Below are 19,081 nucleotides of genomic sequence, written 5' to 3'. Positions count from 1 at the left end.
ATGCAGGAAATATTTTCCCTTTTTCTTATTCAAACCTCATTATTGATTAACAGCATCATACACCTCATTTAATTTTAGACAGCTAAAAATTTAAGTTAAATAGGGTATTTGGGTGACCTCTATTGTGCATGAAGGCACCTTGAAATCATTTTAAGATGCTGTAGTGATGAATCCCCCCAGGGCAGGTACTATCACGGAATGCCCATCCACTGCTCCACACCTTTGCTTTCCCTCTCCCTGTTGACAGCAATACAAGCCACGATGTCCAACTACCCCGGCCAGAACAGATCACAGGAGTTACAGTGTTGCTCAGCAGCCTTCTCCTTCAGACATGATGTTCTGCAGCCCACGCCAGCCTGGACCGATGCCATTGCCTGCCCTGACGTCTCTCCTGCTGCCTTCCTGCAGACAGAGCGGCTGGGTGGTGCACAAATGTTGCATACGTGAAAAAGCACAAATACTGCAGTTTGTGTATTGCCTCAGCCCCTACAGGCTGCAGCCTCTGCCAGGACCATGGCAAAGTCTGGAGCGATGGCTTAGCCTTGGTGCTATCCTGGAGATGTGTAGTAACTTGGGTTGGATTAAATCAAACCAGGATCAAAGGGGTTTGCTAATTTATTTCCGACACACAACTAACAGGCACTCAGACTCAATCGGGTGAGTTGGTCTTTGTTCCCAAAGCTTCCCGATAATTCCCTGGTTATTATTTAATCCAGCCATCCGTTGGCTGCCAGGCTAGCCCTGTCAGCCCGGGGCAAACGTCCTCCCAGGCTGTTTGCTCTCCTGCTCTGTTCCTCTCTTATCAGCTGTGCCGTGTTGGGGCTACTCATGCCCCCCCACCCCCCGTGGCTGGGACCCCAGGAGGTCTCTGGTACAGCCACCCACACCAGCCAGGGCCAGCTCTGACCCCGCTGCCCTGCTGAGCCTTGGGGACCACCAAGGGCAGAGGTTTCACACACCCCCACCCCTGTTTCAGTGTCTGGCCACCCTGATGGTGGGTTTTTTCCTCCCCTTGTTTCTAGCTGGAATTCCCCATGTTGCAAATCGACGGTAGGAAGTCTCAGATTTGCCCGCATCTGCAATAGGCACCCGGAGCACTTGCTGCTGGCATCAAGTAAAAAAGAATTTGGTGTTATTAATTCCTTCACGCATCCTTTCTTTGTCCCTGAAATGGGTTAAAAAACTGCACTTGGCCGTAGCTATTTCACGTTACAGGCAGGCTGCCTGTTTTGTGCCGATGAGAGGCTGGGCACAGCTGCAGCAGGCAAGGTTCCCTGCTCTTCATCTCCTCCCATGTCTCCAGGTGTGTCCATCAGGACGGCTGAACTGGGACCTCTGTGTGTAACCCCTGCTGTTCTCCCACACTTCTGCTCCTCTGACCAGCACTCTCCCAGTGCTCTTTAATTCAGGTGTGGGTAAGATCAACACTTTTTTCCTTAAACAAAAGATCAAGATTAATTTTAACATTTTATTTACAGTCCCAGAGCATCCCTTCTTGCTGCAGTGACCTATGGTTGTTATTATTTGGAGGTATGTGATATACACCAATATTTAACGACTTTGTGTCCAGCTGGTCTGGCCTCCACCATCACCTGGTGCCTGAATGGGAAGGTGAGCTCTCAGTGCCTTGCAAACACAAGCCTGTGGCTACGGTGCTATCGTTTTGCTCGTCGTGGCTTCGTGCTGGAGCTGCTGCTCTCAAAACCGAAAGCTCTGCCTGTTGTGCAAGCAGCGCTGGCAGCGTTTGGGGAAATGAGTGGTTAGCTGGGTGTAACGGCTGTCGCTGGCTTTGGGGGGTGAGCGCCTGACCATGAGGGCAGTGGGAAACACCTTTGTGGGTCTGGCAGGGAGAAGGAGCATCCAGTAGTGCAATCAGCACTGCCACCCACCTTCCTGGTGAGTCATGACGAACGGGCAATGACATGGCTGGTGTCTGGCACCTTGTTTTGCATTCGTGATGCTTAGCCCCCAGCTGCTGTGGTGCTCCTTTCCCCCGCACAGGCTCCGCTTCTAGGCAGAGCTGCCTTAATTCTAGTGAAATGTGTTTTAAATAAAGAGCTGAGTAAATACTGCAGAAGGGGTAGGAGCTACCGCCCCTTGGTTAGGGACTTGGTGATTAGATTTGGGAATCCTCAAATGTCTTTAGGAGAAGGACTTGTCTCCTCACATTTAAATATACTGTGTGCCGTCTACATGTTGGCTGGGTCCATCAACTCCCTTTATTGCCGAGGGAGATTTGGTCCGTGGAGTATTTTTAGTCCCGAATGGGCAGATGGGGATCACATAAACTTCAAAAAGGGAAAACACTGAGTCCTGCCCATGGGCAAGAGCTGCCCTAGGCGCCAGGACAGGCTGGAGAGCAGCTTGATGGAGAAGGACATGGAGGCTGTGGTGGCCACCAAGTTATAGACAAGCCATCAATGCATCCTTGCAGCAAAGACGCCCGCTAGCACCCCGAGAAGAGCTCTGGCAGTGGGTCAAGGGGCTTTCTGCAATGAGCTTCTGACCTACAGCTGAGGAATGGGGAAGTAAAAGCTGCTGTGAGAAGGGTGATGGGGGAAGAGGAATCGTCCTGAAGAAACAGTCATCTCGCTGGTGCCAGAAACCAGGCAGCAAGGCTGATGGAAAGAGGGAAGTGGGAAGGGAAGACATAGTAATGCTCATTTCTCAAACAGGCAATACACATATTCTAAGGTCATCCCTAGTGAATTGCACAAGAAGCAGTCTTGTTTATTATTTAAAAAAAAAAATAAAGACAGAAAAAGAAAAATATACCAGGTAATATGGTAGTGATACTGAACAGCAAGGTGTGTGACCAGCAGATGGGTAGCAGGAAAAAAAAAAACAAAACCAAAGAAAAGGAAAAATACTGATTGAAATTCAAGCACCTAATTGCAAATGGCTAGGAGAGAGCTACCCAAATCTGCGTTCACTGTCCCGACACACACACGGGTGATGTGTTGCCCCCTGGAGACAGGCTTCTGGAGAGCTGCGTCCTGGGCAGTGCTGCTCACAGGACCTGCTCTGAGACTGCCTCCTGGGAGCAAACGATGTGAAAACATATTCGAGTGTAAATGGAAACCGACAAGTTATCTTGAACACAGAAAACAAAAACACAATGGCAAATTGATATCTGTACTTTGCTCCACTTTTTCTTTGACGTTTCCATGTCTGCCCTATGGAAATACGTAGTATGAAAGAAGATTAATTTAACTGATCATTGCAAATATAAAGCAATAATTCCCTTAAATTAATTCATTACTTAGCTTTTTTTTTTTTTTTTTCCTCCCATATTCCTGGAGAATAAAAAAACCCTTTCAAATTCAAGTCTTCAGCAAAAATGCATTGCCTTGTTTTTCACTCCTCATGATGATGCTGTGTACAGAAGTGGGATTGCTCAGGCTCTGCAGGCATCACCTCTGATGTGCCTTGGGGATCCCACCCCTGAAACCTCAGTGAGAAATTCTGGTGTTTATTCCAGGCTCTTCAGGGAAGGCTCACTCTGTTTTCAGGTGCCCCAAAGACCCTTTGGTAATTTGTCCTGTGGGAATGGGGTAAAACATAAATCTTCAGCTGTGTTAGAGGATGTCATAGGGAAACCTGCCTGGTTTTGGAAAGACCGATGGAGCTCGTGCACTGATTTCAGCTCAAGGGCCAGCAAGTATCTTTCCAAGAATGGCTCAAGATGCCATTGACCAGAGAGAGGGTGAAATTTTAAGAGGTTTTGAGACCATTTTTTGCTGGATGGGGAAGGGCTTCCTTTACAACCCTGTCCAGCCCCTGCAGAAGCAGCAGCCTCTCCATGAAGCAAGACTGAAGGTACGAAGGTCCTTCCTGAACAAAAAAACTCCAGTACCTCTGAATCTTAATTCCTAACTCAAATTTTGGACAAAATTTCCTGATGTTAGCAGACCCAAGAGGTGTGAGAAAGGTGAAACACAAGTATAATTCAGACTAGAAGGGGGTGGTTTGTCCTTGAAGCTACTCATCCATGAAATTACTGTCAGGTATGCTGGTCTCATTTTCATTGACCCAAATGTACAGAGTCAGAAAATCGCTCCAATGCGATCAGTTATCTATTCAATGCAACACTAATTAACGTAGCAAATTAAGGCATGATGTTATTGTATTTGCTTGTCCCTAAATAAGAGCACCCCCCCCTCTGAACAGAGGGGAAGAAACCCTCCCAGCCATGCTCACATGTTGAGAAGAATCTGGATGTTCAAGCAAAGGCATCATTTGCAAGACTGATTCTTGCCATAATGGGGCAGCCGGAGCTTTGAGATGTGAGCTTTAAGATTAAGCTTTAAGATATTTTTTTCCCCATAAGCTATTGGTTATTATTTTGTCAATATATTATTTTTCAATATATTATTTTGGATCTTCAACCTGCCCACTGAGGATAACTATTATATTTTTCTCTAGGTAAGTGGGTGCATTCACCCAGGAAACACCAAACTCTGCGTTAGCCTCAGGCACTGCCTTCTCCTGTGAGCTGGGAGAAATTATTTCAACTCTTCCCCATATTTCTTTGCCTCCTCTGTGCTGGTACCAGGGGAATGGCTGGGGGAAACCACTCGAGTGTGACTGAGTTTGTCCTCTTGGGCTTCACTGACCTGCAGGAGTTGCTCTTTGTGATTTTTTTACTCATCTATGTCACCACGCTGGTGGGGAACCTGGGGATGATTGTCCTTGTCAAGACCAACTCTCAGCTTCACACGCCCATGTACTTCTTCCTCAGCCACCTCTCTTTCCTGGACATCTGCTATTCTTCATCCATCACACCGAAGCTCCTGCTGGGCCTCCTTGCAGAGAGAAATATAATTTCTTTCAGTGGCTGCATCACACAGTTTTTCTTCTTTGCAGTATTTGGCACCACAGAAGCCGTCCTTCTGGCCGTCATGGCATACGATCGCTACGTGGCCATCTGTGAGCCTCTGCACTACCTGGCTGCCGTGTCCCATGGGCTCTGCGTCCAGCTGGTGGTGGGCTCCTACGCTGCTGGGAGCCTGAATGCCTTTGTGCACACCAGCGCTCTCCTCCGTCTCTCTTTCTGTGGCCCAAACCTCATCAATCATTTCTACTGTGAAATCCCACCACTCCTGCTAATCTCGTGCTCTGACACCTGGCTCAACAAGATGGTGATGGCCGCATGCATTGGCTTCATCATAACAACCTCGGTCTTGGCCATTGTTGCTTCCTATTCCTGCATCCTGCAGACCATCTGGAGCATCTGCTCGGCAGAGGGCAGGCACAAAGCCTGGTCCACCTGCACCTCCCACTTCATGGCTGTTGCTCTCTTCTACGGCTCTGCAGCTTTCTTGTATTTCCAGCCTTTCTCCAGACATGCAGAAGATCAAGGGAAAACAGCCTCCATCTTCTACACAGTGGTGACCCCCATGCTCAACCCTTTCATCTACAGCCTGAGGAACAAGGAGTTGAGGAGCACCCTCAGAAGAGCTATGAGGACGCTCCTCTCCTGCATCTATTCCCACAGGTCCTGCTGTAACTGAACCAAAGCAGGTGCCACCTGCCACAGCCGGGGCAGCAGAAGAAATCAGGCTGGTGCCTGACAGAAGGAGGGCACCACACATTTCTGCACAGCTGGTGAGGGGTATGTGCTGTACAGCGTGCTGAAACACTGCAGAGTTTGAATTACGAATTAATCCTATGTTGGGGGTGCCTTGGAAAATAAATTACCTGTAATTACAATGTCTGAAAGAAGGAAAGAATGCAGGAGACAATCCTAAAAACACTGTCAGTGAAACTTTTGGAGTAAATGGATTTATAAGCAACTCTAGAACATGCACAGCTGATACTTTTTACCAAAGAGGATTTACTTAATATTATAACAATATGGAATTCTGTGGGCTGAAAGAGTAGGCTCAGAGCAGGAGGGGACAAGCTAAATAAAGGACTACATGTTGGAGGGGTGATGTTTTTCATAACTATGTTTTCAAATTTTCTAAATAGTTGCTTAAGGTTTTGCTTTAGTACAATAAACCTGATTTATTATCTTCTCTGATCTGTCCAAGGATAGTCTTTGGGGGGTGGGGAGGTGGGGGGTGAGGGGCAGTAGCACATCCCCATGCTTCATATATATTGCACTCAGACCACCTGTGCCGGGCATCCCGCTTTCCTGGATGGGTCTGCCCCATGGAGAGCTACCAGCCTGGAGCCACCACACGGATGGTGTCCCTTGCTTAGGAGCAAAGTGGGGTTTTACCCCCTGTGGCAAACAGTTGCTCAGCTTGGTCCAGGAACAGTCTTTCAAGACATTGTCTGAGCAGTCCTGGCTTTTCCCAGGCTGTCGTCTGGTGCCGGCAGCACGGAAAGCCTCCATGCTTCTGGCCATATGTTGTATTCAGATGCACCTGACTCATTTGGAGGCTCCAAAACTCTCAGCACTGTCCAACACTTCCCCACCAGTTCCTCTCCTCCTTGCGCCTCTCCATACAAGCAGAGTTTATTTTCCATCCCAGCTGCATCTTATTCATAATTTCTGCTTCCAGGGTTCAAGGGTTGAGTCACCTTGGCCCAGGAGTCATCCTATCTGGTTGTAGGCTTTCACATATGCATTAGTCACCATAGGTTCCCCTTTTGGAGACAACGATGCATTTGGGGGGTTTGATTCATCTGATCTATTTTAAACATCTACATCAGGGTGAGGTAGGAAAAAGTGCATGGAAGAGAGCATTTTTCTGGAAAAAGCACATGATTTTCTCCACTTCCTGCTTAACTTTGTTCAGAGCAGTCACACATAGTCTGAAGAGTCCATTTAAGCCTAAAGGGAAAGCTTCTGCTCACCGTGCTGATGTTTTGGAGTCCTGCAAAAACCCCACTCAAAAGTGATCAGGTGAAACTAGCTTTGAATCAATAATTTATAATCCAGCTCAGCATGAATGCCCAGCATCCACAAAACACTCTCTGGAAAGAACAGAAAAGCAAAGTGGATGAAGATAGTGTCAGAGCTATGCTTTTGCTTTGATACAAAGGTCACTAACAGCAGATATTAACCTCCTAAAGACTTGTATTTTCCATGGATGGATAGGAGATAATTCCCTAGGAGATATGACCACAGATACTATGCCGTTTTGCTCTTTTAAGAGCAATAAAAGAGAAACTTTTCTCCATAAACCTGGCTGTGACTGTCTCAGATGCCTGGATCTAACTCTCTGGGTTTTTAAGCGACAGGATATCCCAGAGAGTGTTAAAACCCATTGCAGTAGCAATGTTCCTGAATTCAGAATTCCTGAACAGTTTTCCCTTCCTCCCCAACAGCATTTGCAACACTGCTCTAAATCCTGAACTGTCTCCTAGTCCCTGAATATTTCTTACACCAGTTCTTTTTAATTCTCTGTGATGCCAAGAGGTAAATTATATATTCCAAGAGATAAATTTATATATATATTTAATCTTTTTAATATATATATCTTTAAAGAAGTGGAAAAAAATACTCAAGCTTACATTTAACTTACTGAAACTAATTGTCTTTATTCATCTGTGCACGTCTTCTCCTTAAGGAGCTGTTTCCAAAGCCATCAATTCCCAGGAGGAGTTTCCCGCGTGACACCAAGGGGAGGCAGCGGCAAAGCTCTTGCTCTTTCGGTGAAAGAAGCCTATAAACAGCAGCTTTTCTCGGTCAGGTGTCAATGCCCTTCACCACTGGCAAACCAGTCTTGCTTTGAACGCCAACACTGGGACAAATTTGGGTTTATTTCTCCCATAAACTTTTAGTCTAGGAGATAACAAGTCTCAATAAGGCAAAAAAGGCCCTGAGGTGTGAGAAGACAGGTGAGTTTTAGCCTAAATAACGCCGCGAGGAGCTGCTCTGCTGCAAGGGGAGGACTTCAGGCAGGAGCCTGGTTTCACACAAGATACTCACCCAGGGTCGGGATAACCGATGCAAACCCAGGCTTTTGTAAGTTGTTTTTTCAAATTTAAGGCAGCCACGAGCTGAAGTGTGAGTAAAGCCAGCCGAGACACGCAGGCACTGCCAGAGGTCAGCAGCCCCTCAGTCTCGGCTGATTATTTTAATCAAGATCAGTGTGATTCATAATTATTGTCCAGCAGCCAGAGAGGGCAACAGCTTGGACAAGCTGATGAAGTAGCTCTGCAAAGCGTGGATGGTCCGAGGCATGCTGTGCTGGAAAAAAACCCTCACCATCCTCAGGTCCTGGTCTATCTCAGACCTTCCACGCGGTGCAGATAAGAGTTCTGGCGGTGCACGGTCCGCCCTGTGCTATGCTGTGAAGACCACGGCGTGGAAGCCTGGCTTATGTGGCAAACTTCACATTGTTTGAGAGGGGTGTGAAAGTTTCTGCAACTGACTTAAGGCTGGAATGAAATATAAAAATTGGTATGACTAAATCCAGGTTTAAGGGAGGCTCGTGCATAAGTCAAGCAAGGGCACGCGTTGGACTTTCCTCGTGCAGAAGGGTCCTTTCCAGTAGTAAAATTTGGTATCTTTAACAGTTCAAAAATCCTTAGTGAGCGATTTCTGTGACTGTTCCTGAGTCCTAACCATTAATATTTTTTAAAAAATATAAACTGCATTATCAGCAACTTACTGCCCCCGGTTCATAACGGTGCTGTAGCCTGGTTGGGATGTCCATCTGTACCAACCTTGTAAAATTCTTTCCACTATCTCTCAGTTCAGTGGCATCACAAGAATGATATAGATATCACCATATTTAAAAGGGGGTTAATACTTACACTAAATCTCCTGTTTCAAACCCAATTTCACAGGAAGGAAGGGAAGAAATCAGAGTTTTATTTTAACTTGTTCTGACTCTCCTAAAGGAAATTATTTTTCAAATGTCTTGATCTCTCACCAGTGTTTTCTCTCTTTTGATCTGCTGAAACAAGTTTGTTTGTTTGTTTTGTCAAATGCAATCTGATTTCTCAGAATAAATTGCTGTGGTTACCTCTTTGGACCTGATGAGTAACAAACTGAACTTCTTCAGGAGGTGGAATAAACTTTCCGATATGCAAAGTGACTTTATCGAACGAAATTAGTAGTGACCAGACCAGAATAAAAACATTAGAAAATAAATTCAGTTGTGCACTTTGTTTAAAGTGTGTTTTGAGACAAGCACTGAATATGTTGTTTGACAGTTCCTGCCCCTGAAATTTGTATTTCCTGATAAAAATAAATGAATCTTTAAGATTTGTTTTTGGGAAAACAGGAATATGCTGATTCTGTGGTTCTCTGCATCTCTGCTTTCCTACAGCACCGGTGTTACGATGACGGTGAAAGGAAATTGCACCCCCAGCGCTGAATTTGTTCTCTCGGGGTTCTCAACACAAGGGAATGTCCAGGCTGTCCTCTTCATGGTCTTCTTGGTGATCTACTTGATCACTCTGCTGGGGAATCTGGGGATGCTCGTGCTGATCAGGCTGGATGCCCAGCTTCACACCCCCATGTACTTCTTCCTGAGCAGCCTGTCCTTCCTGGACATCTGCTATTCCTCCTCAATCACCCCCAGACTGCTCTCAGATCTCCTAGCAGAGAGGAAGGTCATTTCTTACTCGGCATGCCTCCTACAATTTTTTTTCTTTGCTGTCTTTGCCACCACTGAGTGCTACCTCTTGGCTGCCATGGCATATGACCGCTACGTGGCCATCTGCAGCCCGCTGCTCTACGCCAGCTCCATGTCCAGCAGAGTCTGTGCATCACTGGTAGCTGGCTCGTACCTTGCTGGGATCATGAACGCCACTATCCACACGGGGCTGGCACTGCGGCTGTCCTTCTGTGGGTCCAACACCATCAACCACTTCTACTGTGAGGGGCCCCCGCTTTATGCCATCTCTTGCACGGAGCCCACCATCAATGAGATGATGATGTTCGTTGTGGTTGGCTTCAATCTGTTTGTCACCAGCCTGACCATCCTCATCTCCTACACCTACATTCTGGCCACTATCCTGAGAGTGCGCTCGGCTGCAGGGAAACACAAAGCCTTCTCCACGTGTGCATCCCACCTGACTGCCGTGACCCTCTTCTATGGATCTGCTTTGTCCATGTACTCGCGACCCAGCTCCAGGCACTCCCAGGACCTTGACAAAGTGGCCTCTGTGTTTTACACGGTGGTGACCCCCATGCTGAACCCCCTCATCTACAGCCTGAGGAACCAGGACGTGAAGGATGTGCTGAGGAGAGTGATGGAGAAGAAACATCCCTCTGACAGATAGCTTCCCCTGGTGCGGGGGGAATGGAGAGGTCTTCTCAGAGACGTTTACACATTTCATTTCTGTACTACTATAGTATAAGAGAAGCAGTGCTGTCCTGTGAGCTGCTGGGGATAAATGTATTGAGAAACCTCTGTCTTGTTCCTGAACACTGGGTCATTACCTGCTCTTGCATCAGGCCATTCACTGGGCATGTTACCTGTCCTGGGCACGCGTTAGCTTCTCCCATTCGTGTTCACAACCTGATATTATTTTAATTTCAAAAACTTAAGTCCTCCTGACCATTTACAGTTTGAGAATGCATTACCTCTGTTGTCTTGAGCAACACCTACAGCTTTCAGTGTGACCATGATGATCAGAGCTCTCTTCATACCAAATAACGGGCACCTTTCTGGTGAACACAAGGCTTGGGTAATTCAGTGCTCCCAGCACTAGCAGTAGACACTAGGCTTCATAACAACTATTCACTGCCACAATGCTCACCAGGCCTCTTCTGCAACTTACTTTAGCTCAACTGTAGCTGTATTTTTAAATTGATTTGGGAAACTTCTGCAGTGCCTGCAACTTGCTCAAGGACCAGAGAGTTATTTTCTGGCATCTCCTGTGAGTAATGGTAAAGTTACTTACTAGTCAGGTACCTGTTCCCTATCCTGGCGGTTTGATCTTATTTTGGTTTTATTATTAACCACTTTCGCTCGGTTTTGGGCACTTGTGTCATTTCCCCTCTAAAACCAAAAATGAGATACAGGGGAACCATTAACAAACTTCAGCAACTATAGGGTAGTAACCCCATAGAGCAATAGGAGAGAAAAAAAGAGTGCTGACAAGGAGCAAATATGGGGTAGAAATATGTAGAAGTGATCTCAAGCAGATAGAAGCCTGGCATGGAGGAAGCTCCCACCTCAACCAGTGCTCCCACCAAGCACACCACCATACCTCCTCAGCAAGGAGCTCAGGATGCTGCTGGGTCACTGCATCATCCCACCAAGGCAGGACCTCAGCCTGCAGATGGGAATTTAACCTCAGGGATGAGGGACAGGTACTTTAATCAGGGCAACCCTGAGGTGCATTGCTCTCCATACATCCCGGCCCACACAATTGTCCTTAATAGAACCAGATGCCAACACACTGACCCTCCAACTCGGTGGCTTTGGGGCCTGGACTAGCTCTGTCAAGCAAGGCAGCTGGAGAACTGCACTTTGTCATTAACAAGGAAGAAAGTTTCTTTCCTATTAACCCCTGCTAATTAGTCTCTCATGGCTTGTTAAGAAGAATGAGGTAAGTTGACTACAAGTCCACTGAGGAGCTTTCATGGTGATTAGAAAACTTTCTTGGTAAACCCCAGAAGGTCTTGTTAAGTTGATGACTCCTGGAAGGGTGGTTGATCCCTGAGGACCACTTCTTGCTCTGGGAAGGGCAGCAGCATCCTTCGTGATGGAAATAGCTATAACCACCCGTACGGTGAGAGCCTGGGGCTCAGGCCTGCTGGAGGGCTTTCTGTGCTGGTATGAGCTTGGTCATACACTCGCATCAAAGAGAGACATCCTTGTCCTCATGATGTGTGAAGATAACATGGTCCCCTTGGTTCTCACTAATGGGGTGATTTGTCCCTGCCTGCTTTTGACCCCCTAGCAGAAGAAGCTGGGGAAGCTTGTTGCATTTCTCCTCACCTTTGGACCTCCTCAAGGACACCACACACCTTGAATTTCTTGTCATGAATTGCCTTGGGATAGATTTGCTTGTGGTTTTTTTTCATTCTTAAACTACGAGGCAAGTTGAAGTACACTACATATATCCTCTGTGTCTGACTGGTTTTCATAAATGTGGTTTTCCTACCATTATGGATCTCAGACCAGAGAATAAGCATGGGAGTGGGTTCACCTGACTCTCAACACCTAAATAATTCATTGTCTGATTGTGAGACAGTCACCCAGGTCTGCTCTCTAATATGTGGGAGTAAAGGGATGTTTTATCACATCCTAGGACAGAGGGTAGGACAAATGTGGTGCAACAGGAGCTGGTCTGAACATCAGAAGGCCAGGCACCATGGACCCGCTGTCTGTGGTATAAGAAATGTATTATTTATTATAGAAGAAATAGAATATTATAGAAGAAATAACTGGGACAGCTCAGGAGCAGAGGCATGTTACTTCATGACACATGGAGCTTCACCTGAGCTACTGATTTGGGCATAAATTGGGCTTATTCTCAGAGATGCAGTTCAGCAGGATCTTGGGGGTGTAGATGGAGGAATAACAGAGATGCAGGAAGGACAAGTTCCCTCTGAAGAAGTACATTGGGGTATGGAGCCATGAGCTATGGCCTATCACCCTGATGAGGGTGATGTTGCTCCTGGGGGTGGTGATGTAGGCTATGGTGAACACCATGAACAAGAGAAGCTGCACCTTCAGGTCAGTGGTGGACCCCAAGAGGATGAAGCTGGTGACTGAACTATGGTTCCTCTCTGCTAGGGACAGGGGAAAGGGACTGAACTGGGCACACGGATTACAGTAGCTATTTGATATTTGTAGTGTGGGGTCTAGGTACACCACCTAAGAGAACTTCCATGTTGGTGGTGTTGCTCTCTGTACCAAAACACAGCTACACACACACACAAGAAAAAAAGCCTGCACCTGTAGATGACAACATTCAGTTAAATCATGCTCAGAGTCAATAGCTAAGTATGCTAAATAAGAGCACTGAGGTAGCTAGAGATCATCTGGAAAAAAAAATCCCCTACTACAGTCTGTGTCTCAAAAAATATTTCCAATTCCATTTAGGTGTTCCTTTCTGGAGCCCTGCAGGCTGGAATGCACCAGGAGCATCTCACACCAGCTTGGGGGACTGGCACCAGACCACCCACCACATGCTAATGCCATGGACTGATTCACTTCACACCTTATCATTCATCTTTTCCCCCTTTGAGCAGCTGAGTGCTCATCAAGCCACTGTTGAAATGGTACAGATTTTTGTGGAATTAAATTCAGCTTCAAGCACAGCTCATGAGCGTATTTGGGGTGAGCTGTGCACTGCTCCAGCCCACGCAGACCAGCTGGATTCCAGAGGTGATGGATCTGCCCCAGCCAAGTACAGAGTCCCCTTATGCATTTGTCTGGGTGGCTTCTCTCATCCTCAGGACAAATTTGTGGAAGTCAGAGACCAAAACCTGCCAGGTGTCTTAGGGGAAGAAGCCACACAGGCTCTCAATACTTTTTTTTTTTTTTTTTTGGTTTTGCTTTCTGTATTGCCTTAAATTAAAATTCATTAGAGGATTTTTGACCTTATTGCACACTTGAGCACAGATTGTATTTTATATATTTCCTGACTGATTAAGATTTAATGAACAGAATAAGGATAGCTAGTAAAAACAGTAACACAGATGCAATCCAGCAGAATTTGTAATTTTTCAAGCTGATGGTACTTTTCCTAATTTTGAAACTACCATAGACATATACCATAGACATAGAAACTACCATACCATAGACACATGACAGAAAATGCTGCTCTTGTCTCCTTAGACACAAATTCTGCTGAAAATCTGGGCACCTGAGATTATTACCAGGCAGCCTGGGTATCTGCAGAGTTTGTCTGAGGGGGTTTGTAGCACCTCTGGTTGCTCATTGTCAAAACAAATACGCATATGGACAGGCAATATTATTCCTGGTAATAATGGCAGCAATAAGTGGTGTCTGAAATGGAGCTGCTGGAGGTTCTGAAAGCAGCAACCTGCTCCAACAAACTAATACAGAGAGACCTCCAGCTCTGTAAACTAAAATCTCTTGGAGAAAGAGGATGGGAAAATGTTTCATGAATCCAGGCATCAAAATCACAGCGCCATGGATAATATGTGTCACAACGCTTGGACCCAGTGAGCAGACCTCAGTGAAAATAATTTTGTTTGGGTAATACTGCCATTCTGGTGTTGATTTGAGTTTAGCTTAGGTCATTGCCATTGCCTTGCTCTTCTCATCAGCGCTCATAGCAAAAGTAAAAAAGAAAAATAATTTTTTTAAAAAGCTAACATTAAAAAACCTGGGGCGGGGGGGGGGGGGGGGGGGGGGGCGGGGGAGAGGGGAACAACATGACAATTATTGTCTTACCGAAGCCAGCAAAGGCAAAGATCAACGTTTGGGGTGGGTTTTGAAGCAAGAAGGTGCTAACATAGGGAGATCATGTCAGCAGAAATGGTTGCAAGAAATATCTTTGCATTGCCAAAATTCAGTTTAAGTGACACTAGGAAGGATACTTGAGAAAATTAGGTAATAACCAGGGGTGACTGCGGAAAAAAGTTGGGGTTTGCTTTTGGTGAATCACGTAGACTTTCACTTTTCATCCACTCCCTCTCCTCAGCATGGGGGAGGGGGGGAAGGTATCTTCTTAAATCCAGATGTCCAAAGCAAATTGTTCCTGGTCTTCATAAGTGAGCCTGGAGGTGAAGTTTATATTCTGGGTGGATTTTGCTTGTTGTTAAGCTTCTATTCTCCATGGACTGGAATGCCTCCAAGGCCACAGAAATGAGTATAAATACCACTTGGGCACCAGAAGCTACAGAGGGGGCTTGTCTGCTGTCTGCAAGGTGCAGCAACAAGCCACCCTCAGTGCAGTTTTTAAGGAAAGAGTCCTGAAAAGCACCCTCAGCATTTGTTTGAAGATGAATTATGGCCTCAGTCACTATCTGGAGAAGCAACCGAACTCACCCCAGTTGCATGGACCTGCACTGAAGATCTGAGTTTTGTTGGAGAATTCATGTCCACGGTGAGGACATCTTCTGTTCTGGCTAGTCCTCAGCCCTGAACCTGCTCTGAAGTGGTGGGACAGGCAGGGACATCACGAGGCTAAAGTAGGCACCCCTTTCTCTTTGTTTTATGGACTTGAAGGTAGTGAGATAGAGAAAAGAAAGGACCAAATGTGTCAGATATCTCATTTATAGCAACAAGGCTGAGAACAGCAGAAGGAATCCTACATGGGAGGACGACTCTTCTGCTTTAAAGTTTAGATGACATAAAGCAAAGAGACATGTAGGTGCTTTTTCACAGGTGCCACCGTAATAGCAAGGGACGGTCCCAATGGCCAAGGCGAGAGGGTGCTCATTACTGGGTTCAGCTGGGATGGAGTGAATTTTCTTCTCCATAGCTGGTGCAGTGCTGTGGTTTGGATTTAGTATGAGAATGTTGATAGCACACTGATGTTTGTAGTTGCTGCTGAGTGATGTTCGTACTAAGTCAAGGACTTTTCAGTTTTTCTGGCTCTGCCAGTGAGAAAGGGTGGGTGCAAGAAAGGGAGGGGACACAGCTGGGGCAGCTGACCTCAATTAGCCAAAGGGCTATTCCGTGCCATTTCATGTCATGCATAGTATATAAGCTGGGGGAAGAAGGAGGAGGAGGGATGGTATTCAGTGTGATGGTGTTTGTCTTCCTCAGTCCCCATCCCACCTGCTGGAGCCCGGCTGCCCTGGGGATGGCTGAGCACCTGCCTGCCCGTGGGAAGCCGTGAAGGAATTCCTTGCTTTGCTGTGCTTGTGTGCGGCTTCTGCTTTGCCTGTTGAACTGTCCTTACCTAATCCACGAGTTTTCTGTTTTACCCTTCCACCCTGATGAAGGGGGGTGAGGGAGTGGCTGCCTGGGGCTGTGCTGCTGGCTGGGGTGTAACTGTGCTGGTTACCTACAGCCCAGGCTGTGGTACCTCCCCTCCCTGCCCTGCTCTGCTCCTCCTGTTTGCTTGCATGGCCTCGGCTCTACATCCAAGTGAGTCTCCCCGTTGCCACTGTGCCACCGCAGACTCCCTTTCCTGTGGGGTTATCAAGGCTGTGTATACCGAAAAGTGTGTGTGTGTTTGTGTCAGCTTTAGAAGAAAAATGCCCATGGTTTTGCTCTGCTTTGTTTTGCAAAGGGAAATGAAAGTCAATGGGAAAAGTATTTCTGCAAACTGAATAGTTCCATGTGGGTTTATTTTTAAAAAAACAATTCTTTTCAAAATGTACTTGTAATTTACTAAGGAAAAAAACAAAATATGTTAAACATCTGAATTTAAAAAAATATGGTTATTACTGAGAAATGCCCAGTGGATTGACCTTGCTGCCATGTTAAATGTCCTCAGGAAAGCACAACTCGGAAGCTGTGCAGGAGCTGACATGCTAAACCCAGGTGGGCGTTCTCACTGGTCAAATTGACAGGTAGGTCTTGGCTTTAAGATCCTTTCAAAGCTGCTGGATGAAGGTTTGGCTTTTCCAAGGGCTATCCAGAGTCCAGCTGATGTTTTATGACCTTCCAGTAGGAAGAGCTCTGCCTCCATGTGGTGCCACTGAGGAAGCTGAGGGTCCTGCTGAGCTGCCCAAACCATTGTCTGCCATTTTATCTGTCTCCCACAGGTGGAATTTGTTACAGAGAGTGGCACCTGTCAATCACACTGATATGCATGACTTCATTCTTGTGGGGCTGACCATCCGCCTGGATCTCCAGGTCCCCCTTTTCTTGGCTTTCCTGGCCATGTACACAGTGATGCTGTCGGGAAACTTTGGGATAACTGTATTAGCTGGGAGTGATCTTCACCTTCACACCCCCATGCACTATTTCCTTGGCCACTTGGCTTTTGTCAGCATCTGCTATTCCTCCATCATCCTCACCAAAATTCTGGTGCAGATCTCGAGAGAGGAGAAAACCATTGGCTTCTTGGGGTGTGCAGCCCAGCTCTGCTGCTTTGTCATTTTAGGGGCCACTGGTTTGCTGGCCGTGATGGCCTATGACAGGTATGTGGCCATCTGCAAGCCCCTCCTGTATCCCACCATCATGGGTCCTTGCCTGGCCAGGTGGTTGTGAAGCAACTAAGCATCCTGCCAGGGTGTCTGGCAGGGTTTCATTAGAAAAAACATCATCACTATCTACTAGAGCACAAGATTAAAACCCACTAATAATGAAGCAAGGGATGAAGTCACCATAGCTGATCTCATGGAGACTGCCTCCCTGCCTGAGAGCTGGGGGTCCCTTGCAAACTGATGGCTTGGGAAAACTGGACTACAGTGACAGAATTCATTTTCAAGGGGTTCACAGATCACCTTGACCTCCAGGTTACCCTCTTTGTGGTTTTCCTGCTCTTCTATGTCATCACGGTGGTGGGAAACCTTGGCATCATTGCTGTAGTCTGGCTTGATTCCCAGCTTCAGACACCCATGTACTTCTTTCTCAGCAACTTGTCCTTCTTGGATCTCTGCTACTCCTCCGTTGTGACACCCAAAATGCTGCTGAGCCTCTCATTAGAAAGGAACACTATTTCTTTTGCTGGCTGCTTCGTACAGCTGTATTTCTATGTTGCTTTGGTAACTGTGGAGTGCTACCTCCTGGCTGCCATGGCGTACGATCGCTACCTGGCCATCTGCAGCCCCCTGTGCTACCCCGCTGCCATGTCCCAGGAGCTCTGCGCTGCCCTCTTGGCGGGGTCCTACGCCGTTGGGTTTGTCAGCTCGCTGGTGCTCACAGTGGTTGGGCTGAGGGTGTCCTTCTGCAGCCCCAAGGTCATTGACCACTTCTTCTGTGATGGGCCACCACTCTTTAAACTGGCCTGCTCTGACACTTACCTCAACCAAGCGCTGACACTCGCTTTTGCGGGCTTCCATGGGGTCACCACCATATCAGTCATCCTCATCTCCTACGGCCGCATCCTATCCACCATCCTGAGGATGGGCTCTGTGCTGGGCAAGCGCAAAGCTTTTGGGACCTGCTCATCCCACATGGTGGTTGTTGCCATCTTCTACGGGAGCCTCCTCTTCATGTACCTGCGGCCCAGCTCCAGCTACTCCCTGCGCAGGGACAAAATTGTTTCTGTCTTATACACAGTGGTGACCCCCATGTTGAACCCCTTCATCTACAGCCTGAGGAACCAGGAGGTGAAGAGAGCTGTGAAGAGAGCCGTGGGGAGAATGACTGTTTCCCTGCCAAAGCCGTAAACAGCTGGACATTTAGGCACTGGTGGGAATGGGGTCTGTGTTTTGGGGTTGTCCTGAAATCAGGGAGAAGACGTGATAATTCCTCTAAATATTAATGTCCCTTTTCAGACTGGCTCTATGGATGTGGGATTAATTTGTTACACACCTGCCTCCAGGCAGTGCATCTCACAACAGGAGAAACACCTGCTTGTTGAAGAGCCACCAAAGGCTGATCTGTGAGGGAAGATGCTCAAGTGTGCAGCTGGTTTCTGAGTACCTGGGGGCAAATGTGTGCTGGGTTTTCTCATGGACCTGCTGTTCCTTAGGCAACTGCAAGTCACCTCTCTCTCTCCAAGGGAAATAGGATGACAAGGCTCAGCCCTGTGAAAATAACATGTTTGTGAGGTTCCTGCTGAGGACTTGGACCGTTTTGTTCTCAGATGTCTTTGGCCTGAGCCCACTCGTGGTCACCCTCTCCTACAGCCTGGACATCATTCACCAGCTCAGTGGGCTCCATCCCTACCATGTACTGTGCCTCTTCCAGCCATGAGGTGCGACCTACAGATTTTAGGTGAACTTGAGTGCTTCCAGGTAATCCCCATGGCCAATGGGAGCGTACAGGAGAACAAACGGAGCAGACCAGGAGGCTTGGGTGGGAGAGGAGGAAATGCTTCCCAAAAGCTGCAGGAAACGGGGACATTTGAGAGGAACTTCTCTGAATCCTCTTCTTCCACAGTGGCCTATCAAAGAACGGGCAAAGGCTTTCTTAAAATGTTCTACTGCACTTTAACCCTGCAATGTGTTTTTTACAGCAAATAAATAGTTCAAACGCCATTGTTGCTGTACGGCACTGGGTACTGGGCAGTGCTGGTTCCTCAGCGCGCTCTTCACTGGAACGTTCTCGTCTGAGTAGTCAAACTGAGGAATGTACAGTAAAGCAAAATATGTTGGGTCACTTGCAATAGAAATAGTCTT

The 19,081-nt window shown here is 47.1% G+C and overlaps 3 protein-coding genes across 3 annotated transcripts; all 3 read left to right on the top strand.

Annotated features, from left to right (window-relative positions):
• Window positions 1-1,764: 1,764 nt before the first annotated feature.
• On the top strand, window positions 1,765-5,924 carry LOC121095192 (olfactory receptor 1019-like). Its single transcript, XM_040609678.1, has 2 exons — window positions 1,765-1,896; window positions 4,426-5,924. The coding sequence occupies exon 2, from the start codon at window positions 4,560-4,562 to the stop codon at window positions 5,511-5,513; it is 954 nt and encodes a 317-aa protein (XP_040465612.1). The 5' UTR covers window positions 1,765-1,896; window positions 4,426-4,559; the 3' UTR covers window positions 5,514-5,924.
• A 3,268-nt stretch (window positions 5,925-9,192) lies between these two features.
• On the top strand, window positions 9,193-10,191 carry LOC121095189 (olfactory receptor 5AR1-like). The gene has a single exon (XM_040609674.1). The coding sequence runs from the start codon at window positions 9,193-9,195 to the stop codon at window positions 10,189-10,191; it is 999 nt and encodes a 332-aa protein (XP_040465608.1).
• A 2,370-nt stretch (window positions 10,192-12,561) lies between these two features.
• LOC121094801 (olfactory receptor 5F1-like) lies at window positions 12,562-18,127 on the top strand. The gene is made up of 3 exons (XM_040608873.1): window positions 12,562-12,599; window positions 16,556-16,646; window positions 17,252-18,127. Exons 1-3 carry the CDS (start codon window positions 12,562-12,564, stop codon window positions 18,125-18,127), a joined length of 1,005 nt encoding a protein of 334 aa, XP_040464807.1.
• The last annotated feature ends 954 nt before the right edge of the window (window positions 18,128-19,081 follow it).

This window comes from Falco naumanni, chromosome 10 (assembly GCF_017639655.2).
Source record: "Falco naumanni isolate bFalNau1 chromosome 10, bFalNau1.pat, whole genome shotgun sequence".
NCBI classification, from domain to species: Eukaryota; Metazoa; Chordata; class Aves; order Falconiformes; family Falconidae; genus Falco; species Falco naumanni.
Note: the sequence above shows the minus strand (reverse complement) of the source record. Positions and strands in the feature narration are given on the sequence as shown.

What these genes read in the sequence shown, in the direction of transcription:
- LOC121095192 (XM_040609678.1), top strand. Translation starts at nt 4,560, where the DNA reads ATGGCTGGGGGAAACCACTCGAGTGTGACTGAGTTTGTCCTCTTGGGC.
- LOC121095189 (XM_040609674.1), top strand. Translation starts at nt 9,193, where the DNA reads ATGCTGATTCTGTGGTTCTCTGCATCTCTGCTTTCCTACAGCACCGGT.
- LOC121094801 (XM_040608873.1), top strand. Translation starts at nt 12,562, where the DNA reads ATGGTGAACACCATGAACAAGAGAAGCTGCACCTTCAG. An exon ending in AAGAGAAGCTGCACCTTCAG is followed by an intron (nt 12,600 to 16,555) that starts GTCAGTGGTGGA and finishes TGTCTCCCACAG; the next exon opens with GTGGAATTTGTTACAGAGAG. An exon ending in CCATCCGCCTGGATCTCCAG is followed by an intron (nt 16,647 to 17,251) that starts GTCCCCCTTTTC and finishes CTTGACCTCCAG; the next exon opens with GTTACCCTCTTTGTGGTTTT.